The 8,154-nt window shown below is 47.9% G+C and overlaps 1 protein-coding gene across 1 annotated transcript; it reads right to left on the bottom strand.

Moving 5' to 3' along the window:
• Positions 1 to 780: 780 nt before the first annotated feature.
• LOC107123402 (short coiled-coil protein) lies at positions 781 to 7,696 on the bottom strand. The gene is made up of 4 exons (XM_015426647.1): positions 7,616 to 7,696; positions 4,900 to 4,968; positions 4,282 to 4,365; positions 781 to 1,244 (listed from the first exon to the last, which is right to left on the bottom strand). The coding sequence occupies exons 2-4, from the start codon at positions 4,919 to 4,921 to the stop codon at positions 1,102 to 1,104; spliced, it is 249 nt and encodes an 82-aa protein (XP_015282133.1). The 5' UTR covers positions 4,922 to 4,968; positions 7,616 to 7,696; the 3' UTR covers positions 781 to 1,101.
• Between the last annotated feature and the right edge of the window lie 458 nt (positions 7,697 to 8,154).

The raw sequence follows: 8,154 nt of genomic DNA, 5'->3' as shown, positions 1-8,154 counted from the left end.
GTGGCATAGGACAGAGAACATAAGAGCCATGCTGTGTCAGACGAAAGGCCCACCTCATCCAACATTCTTTTCACCCATTGGCCTCGAGGACGCTACCTCAAGTTAGCTTGAGCTACCTCAAGGAAGTCCACAAACAGGAAGCTTCCAACAGCATTCTCTTTCCTGTGCCGCCCAGCGACTGATTTAAAGTGTCGTATTACCTCTGGTCCTGCAGGCAGTAGCTATCTGTCATGATCAGAAGCCATTGATAGCCCAGTCATCCATGGGTTTTCCCACTCCCCTTTTAAAGCCTTCCAAGTTGTCAGCCTTGACCACATCCTGTGGCAGCGAGTTCCACAAATTAACTATACGCTGTGTGAAGAAATATTTCCTTTTGTTTCGTATAACCTTTGTTCGGGAGCCAAGGGGAAAGCCATGCAAACAGTTCATTCCAGACGAGAATTTTTCACACCACTCTACAGAACACTCTTAGTTTTGCTAGTGAATAAGTACCACAGTAAAAATTGAGATATTTAAAGTAGTTGGCAGTGTACATAACATGTTGGCTTAACACAAAAGCAGAGTTCAATGTCAAAAGCACTCGTCTTCAGACTGTAAAATAAATATTCTCCTCTACACTATCTTTGCACATTGCCGAAAGCTAACACTACAGACTTGCACAATCCAGTTGTTCATGATGACCTTTACTGGGGATGAGCATGAACCGGGAGAAATCGAAAGGGTTCCGTTTAAACGGCTTTCGTAAGAGGTAAGTGCAGACAGAAGTGAATGCACGGGGGTGACTGGACGTGTGTGTTGAGGAGTGGGGGTAATGCTGAAGGTTGGTTGGAGTATTACTCCCACCCCTTCAACACACACATCCAGTCACCCACGGGCACTCACTTCTGGGTACACGCGCCGCCCCACGAAAGCCGTTTAAACGGAACCCTTTCGATTTCCCTGGTTCGTGCCCATCCCTAATCTTAACTGACTAGAACTGCCATTAAATCTTTCAATATTCAAGGATGCTACACACTAGGGTATTAACTCATGTAGCCAATGCAATTCAAAACAAAACAAAAAAGCAGCAGCGATACAAGGTTACATTTGGTTCTCCATGCCTTACTTCCGTTTGCTTTTTGTGTCAGTAGTTTGAAAAACACTAGAGGCCGACATCAGATTTTCTATATATTGTCCAAGAACTTGATTTTCTGATTTCAGTTTCAGGTTTTCTTCTTTAACGGCATCGACTCTGGCAGACAGATCTGTAAGCAGACACCTTCACCAATCAGTTTTAAGAAGAAGAAGAGATTGGATTTATACCCCACCCTTCACTACCCAAAGGTGTCTCAGAGCGGCTTACAAACTCCTTTCCCTTCCCCTCCCCACAACAGACACCCTGTGAGGTAGGTGGGGCTGGGAGAACTCTTGACAGAAACTGCTCTTTTTCAAGAACAGCTCTTATCAGAGTTATGGCTTGCCCAAGGTCATCCAGCCAGGTGCAAGTGGAGGAGTGTGGAATCAAACCCGGTTCTCCCAGATCAGAGTCCACGCACTTAACCACTACAACTATCTGTGCTGTCTTGGGTTTGCAACAAACTATACGTGATCTGGTCCATGGGGTCGGACTCAACTATGCGACTGAACAACAAATACATCACTACATCCAAAACCACAAAACTTTGTATGGATGCAACAAATCCACCTTCAAATCCCTGGTTAGCCATGAAGCTCCAAGACAAATGTGGACAAACACGACCTAATGAGAACAAGTATAAAGAAAACAATCGTGAGTGTCTGACCCACAAATCAATCCATCAACAAGACTTGCAAAGAAGATGCTTACTGTGTATTACAGTTGGAAGAACTACAACACAATAAACCAATTCCTACAAATCATAAGGAAATCCTAGTGCAAAGGCACATCGTCAGCCTCGTCTCCAGATTATATAACGACGTTTCAAAATTGAATCTTCCTCAGGAAATGTTAGAGTGGTACAGAAATTCCCTTGTTCATAAAGTGCTTTACAACAAGTCATGAAAGATAATACATTCAGATAGGACGCTGATCTCAGTAAATGTTCAGGCTCAAGTATGCTGCTAAGCTTCTAATGGATCCTAGGCGTCTATTGTGTTTTATTGTGTTGTAGAGCTTCAGACTGTAATACATAGTAAGCATTTTCTTTGCAAGTCTTGTTGACTGCTTGATTTGTGGGTCAGACACTCACGACTGTTTTCATTATACTTGTTCTCTCGCCATGAAGTTCACCACCCCGCCTTCAGAGAATCCCACGTAAAACACATACTGCAGACCACAAATGCCTGCCTAAGCTCCTACAATAGCACCCACGCAGTTATTGTACTGAATAAAATGGAAACAGTCCGAATGGAGTATTTTAGCTTCCTTAAATGCAGTGGGTGGAAAGGTAGAAATTCTCCCAAAAAGAAGAAGAGATTGGATTTATACCCTGCCCTTCACTGTGAGTCTCAGAGCAGCTTCCAATCTCCTTTCCCATCCCCACAACAGACACACTGTGAGGTAGGTGGGGCTGAGAGAGCTCTGACAGAAACTGCTCTTTTCAAGAACAGCTCTGACAGAACTATGGCTTGCCCAAGGTCATCCAGCAGCTGCAAGTGGAGGAGTGGGGAATCAAACCCGGTTCTCCCGGATTAGAGTCCGCGCACTTAATCACTACACCAAACTGGCTCTTTTTAAAGACAAGTAATGATACTCACAGGAATACATTAAATATACTGAATATGTAAACACATACAGCACTTCAAAAGAATGTTAACACACATCACAAAGTCACACAAACCAAAGAATGATGCTTCTTAAAGTAATACAATCCAAAATAGTCCACAAGCACCAGCCCTCCTAGGGGCGATAACAGTCCATAGAGAAAATACTGTCCGATATATCCCAATGGTATCGTAGACCATTTAGAAGAAAATCCTTCATTAAAGGGTATAGGCCCGGGACCAACATATCTAAGGGACCGCCTCTTCCCATATATGCCTCGAAGAGCTTTACGCTCTAGTAATCAACCTCCTGGTGGTCTCTGACCCAAAAGACCTACGTCTAGCCTCGACTGGGGACAGGGACTCCTCTGCCCTGGCCCCCACCTGGTGGAACACGCTCCCCATCGAGATCAGGGCTGTCATGATCTGGGCTGTGCCACCAGAGGCCTACTAGGCCCAGGGAGCCTGGCTAGCAGTAGGTGAGGCTGGGCCTACAACTCCCAGAAGCCCCTGAGAGGTTTTGGAGCCAAAATTGACCAATAGGAAAAGAAGAGGGCTTGGAATAAAAGATCTGGAGCAGCAGGAAAAGCTGTTCTTCTTCCCAGAGGGCAGACCCAGAAGGAAGGCTGCTGTGGGGAAGAAACCCTCATCCTGAGGGAAGGGTGAGTAGTCTAGTGCCACTTGGAATAGTGAGCTAGGGACAGTATATATTTAGATGCGTTAGGGCATTTGATTTCTTTTCACCCACTTACTGTTATTATTCTGCACCTTGTTCTTTGACCTCCTATAAAATAAACATTTTCCTTGTTTCACTCTGCCTGGTCCTCACGCCTGTTATTCAGCCAAAAGGGAGGTCTGAAGGTCTTGGGAGGGTGCTCTGGGCCTTCTCAAGGGAACCTAAATCCAGAGTGGTGGCAGCGTAGGTTGACACCCCACCTGAGCCGTGACAAGGGCCCTACGGGATCTTACTCAGTTTTGCAGGGCCTCCAAGACGGAGCTGTTCCACCAGACCTTCGGTTGAGGCTGCGGGTGTCCACATATGGCCTCCCTGAGGTTGCTGTCTCCTACCTACTGGCCACCCATCTACCAGCAACCGGCCATATCCATCGGTATGAATGGGTCGGAATTTTCACCAGCAGCTATAACTACTGATTTTAAATGTTTATAATGTAAATGTTTTATTGTGTTTTAAACCTTACTGTATTATTTAAGATGACGTGACCCGCCCTGAGCCCGCTCGCGGAATGGGCGGGATACAAATACGAAAAACAAACAAATAAATAAACATGCTATTTTGATTTAAGTGGCGTCCAAGCCCTCTTTGCGAATTCACAACCCAATGGTATCAAGTCCAGCGGGCGAAAAGACTTTCCTCCAGGTTATGGGCGACCCAACCTGTAGATTGTCAATGCGTTTGTAAGACTGCAACCCACACTCACACCTGAATGCACCTTGCCTGCTTGGACATTCGCCACATTAAACAGGGTACAGGACTGCTGTCTGTATCTGTAACCGTGCTTGTAAATAAATAAGTTACCCTCCCGGGTGAAAGCCACTGACCTTCAAGTGTATGTTGCAGTTCCAAAACCTGATTGATAAGCCGCGTTTTCTCTTCCAATTCCACCTGATTTTCAGCCTCAACAGCTGTTAAGAAAAAGATAAATCTTGAGAACAACTAAACCAGGGGTGTCGAACTCATTTGTTATAAGAGCCAGATCTGACATAAATGAGACCTTGTTGGGCCAGGCTATGTGTGTCATAAAAGGTAATGCCAGGTAGCAGAGATATAAACTTTATGGAGGACACAAAAACAAAAGGGGTGTTTTTTTTACTTGAAATAAAAACATGCTTAAAACATTAGCACTCTTGCAATATTTTCTTTATTTAACAGTGTCTGATAACTGACACCCCTTGCTCTGAATTATTGCATCAAAATGTCTGCGCTGTTACAATCTTGAGTATGCCGTTCAGGTGTGTATCCGTAAGCTGCAAACCTACGATGACGCAGCAGCAGCAGAACTGGAAGAAGAAGCAGAAGACAGCCAGTTTCACTGCGGGCTTGATAGAAGCCCTCCGGGGGCCTGATCCGGCCCCAGGCCGCATGTTTGACACCCTTGAGCTAAACATTGTCATGAATGAGTGAACACACAAACAAAAAAGGAGTAAAACGCCATCTACCATCCATATCTGCATTCATCATGGTTGAATGAACCTTCTGTCTTGAATTCTGTACTTCAGAGATGTGCTCTGTTTAAAGGGAGGGAAACACCATCAGTGGCATGCATATTAACAGTCCCAGATTTCCTAGCTTTATATTTTGTATGGGTTACATCTGTCATCCATACTCCAGCACACAAGGCTGAACAAACTCACAGACCTTTGAAATACTGCAGGGAAACCTTGTTTTTTTGATCTAGCTGCAGGCTACTTTGGTGTAGTGGTTAAGTGCACGGAATCTAATCTGGGAGAACCGGGTTTGATTCCACATTCCTCCACTTGCACCTGGCTGGATGACCTTGGGCAAGCCATAGTTCTGATAAGAGCTGTTCTTGGGAAAGCGCAGTTTCTGTCAGAGCTCCCTCAGCCCCACCTACCTCACAGGTTGTCTGTTGTGGGGAGGGGAAGGGAGAGGAGTTTGTAAGTCGCTCTGAGACACCTTTGGGTAGTGAAGGGCGAGGTATAAATCCAGTCTCTTCTCTTCTTCTTCTTCTTTTAATAGCAGAGACAAATTGGCAAATAAAACAACTTTCATAAAAGCAAATTAGAAGAAGAAAAGGAGGAGATTGGATTTATACCCCGCCCTTCACTACCCAAAGGATTCTCAGGGCAGCTTACCATCTCCTTTCCCTTCCCCTCCCCACAACGGACACCCTGTGATGTAGGTGGGGCTGAGAGAGCTCTTTTAAGAACTGCCCTTGAGAGAACAGCTCTGGGAGAACTTGTGACTGACCCAAGGTCACACACAACAGCAGCTGCATGTGAAGGAGTGGGGAATCAAACCCGGTTCTCCCAGATTAGAGTCCGTGCTCCTAACCACTACACCAAACTGGCTTTCAAAATATTACAACTCGTAAATAAGTACTATAGCCTATAACAATAGACACCCTGTGACGTAGGTGGGGCTGAGAGAGGTCTTGCGAGAACTGCCCTTGAGAGAACAGCTCTGAAAAAACTTGTGACTGCATGTGGAGGAGTGGGGAATCAAACCTGGTTCTCCCAGATTACAGTCTGCGCTCCTAACCCCTACACCAAAAGACAAAACACTCCATAGTGTCCTTTTTCCAACAGCAGCTGATTCACATGGTACTATGGGCATCCATAACCACTTGACACGGTTCTCTTAGAGCCGTTAGTGAACATTTTGCAGTACCTCTCCTAAAGTGATACATGCCTTGTGCCAATATTTTTAAATTCCAGTAATTTGTCAATTTCCAGTCCAATTAATCTGCTCACTGGGTCAATAAACAGAAGCACGGATTCCAAAAGCAGAAAGGTGGCTAAGGTTAAAATAAATCAGTTTGACCCTGCTGAAGGTAGCTGCCAGGCACCAACCGTGGCCTAGCTAAACAGAATACAGTTTAGTCGGTCCCTGGGAAGAATTTTATATACCACTGTGAATTGCACAGTGTGAGAAAAAGTGGAACATAAATGCAATAATAAATACTACTGTTCAGTGTAACACTTTGCAGTTTGCTTACCCAAATTTACTTAAAACTGCAATAACTTCCTCCTCTAAAGAGGGGCATTTCCTGTTATCTGTCAGGAAAGGGGAATTCCAAAAAAAATGCACAGTATACGGATGACTGGAATGAACATCAAGCTCCAAAAGCCAGTTTGGTGCGGCGGTTAGAAGCGCAGACTCATCTGGGAGAACCGGGTTCGATCCCCCACTCCTCCACGTGCAGCTGCTGGTGTGACCTTGGGGTCAGTTACAAGTCCTCTCAGAGCTGTTCTCTCAGGAGCAGTCCTCAAAAGAGCTCTCTCAGCCCCACCTACCTCACAGGGTAGGGGAAAGGAGACTGTAAGCCACTCTGAGACTCCTTCGGCTAGTGAAGAGCGGGGTATAAATCCAATCTCTTCTCTTCTCCCTATAGGGACGCCAGCCTCCAAGTGGGACCCAGAGATCCCCCAGAATTACAGCTCATCTCCAGAGCCAGTGTTCCCTCTAAGCTGAGTTAGTGTGAGCTAGCTCACAGTTTTTTAGCCTCCGGCTCACCCATTTTTGTCTCAGCTCAGGAAGGGACGGCTCCAGAGCCAACCAATGTATGCAGCAGCCAAACTGCCCGCTCACAACTGTCATGCCAGCAGCTCACAAAGCGGAATTCTTGCTCACAAGACTCCACAGCTTAGAGGGAGCATTCGACACAGATCAGGTCCCTTGGAGAAAACGGAGGCTTTGGAGGGTGGACTCTGTGGCATTGTACCAACTGAGGTCCCTGCCCTCCCCAGACTCCATCCCCAAAGCTCCAGGAGTTTCCCAACCTGGAGATGGCAACCCTCAATGCATGGGCAGGGTGGGTGCAACTGAAGTCCCTGCCCTCCCCAGACAACATCCCCAAAGCTCCAGGAGTTTCCCAACCTGGAGATGGCAACCCTCATTGCATGGGCAGGGTGGGTGCATGGGCTGGGCTCTTTCATTTCCCATCATGCTAATATCTGGCTGGTTCTTTGCTGCTGGGAAGTCGCCCATCCCTGAAGACCCTCCCAAGCGCATCTCCTGCCTCTCCAATAGGTGAGATTTTGCATCACCCCCAGATGAAGCCAGGTAGCAACAAACCCTCCCTCAGCACACGCTGGCCCTGCCCCACACCTGGCTTCCCTCCCCCTCCCCCCCAAGCAAGAGGACCTCTGGCCTGAGCATCCCTCCCTGCATCCCTCCCAAGCGCTCGCTCACCTGCACAGGTTCCCCGCGCGCTCCACCCCTAGTCCCAGTCCACGGACCCTGCTACGCCTGCGCAGTTCCCCGACCCGGCCACCGGCGCAGGCGCCTGGCGCCTTGCAAAACAACGGGGGCGTCCAAGAGGCGGGGCTTCGGGGAAGCGGAGCCCCGAGGCACCAATCGCGGCGCGGGCGAGCGGCCTGCCCCGTGCGAAAGGGCCAATGGGAGAGGAGCGACATCAGCCGACGCTTCCTGGGCCGTTCTGCAGGCTTTGGGTTGGGCTCTTGGGTCTTGGCGCCGCGGGTGCAGGAGGAGGGGGAGGTGGGGGAGCATCTCTCGGTTGCCTCCCCCGAGCGGGGGTCGGAGCCCAAAGCGCAGGCTGGGTTGAAAGGCAGCCTAAGGCGGGCAGGCTGCTGTGCAAAGCTGCTCTGGGGGGTGTTCCGATTGCAACAAATATAAGAACCGAAGAGAAGCCAATGTTGGATCAGGCCAGTGGCCCATCCAGTCCAACACTCTGTCACACAGGGGCCAGAAATACCAAATGCCATCAGGAG

Source organism: Gekko japonicus, unplaced genomic scaffold (genome assembly GCF_001447785.1).
Source record: "Gekko japonicus isolate JY-2015 unplaced genomic scaffold, Gekko_japonicus_V1.1 scaffold2106, whole genome shotgun sequence".
Lineage (NCBI taxonomy): Eukaryota > Metazoa > Chordata > Lepidosauria > Squamata > Gekkonidae > Gekko > Gekko japonicus.
The sequence above is the reverse complement of the archived record's forward strand: the minus strand, read 5'-3'. Positions and strand labels throughout refer to the sequence as shown.

What these genes read in the sequence shown, in the direction of transcription:
- LOC107123402 (XM_015426647.1), bottom strand. Translation starts at nt 4,921, where the DNA reads ATGATGAATGCAGATATGGATG. An exon ending in GATGAATGCAGATATGGATG is followed by an intron (nt 4,366 to 4,899) that starts GTAGATGGCGTT and finishes TTTTCTTAACAG; the next exon opens with CTGTTGAGGCTGAAAATCAG. An exon ending in ACTGCAACATACACTTGAAG is followed by an intron (nt 1,245 to 4,281) that starts GTCAGTGGCTTT and finishes GTCTGCTTACAG; the next exon opens with ATCTGTCTGCCAGAGTCGAT.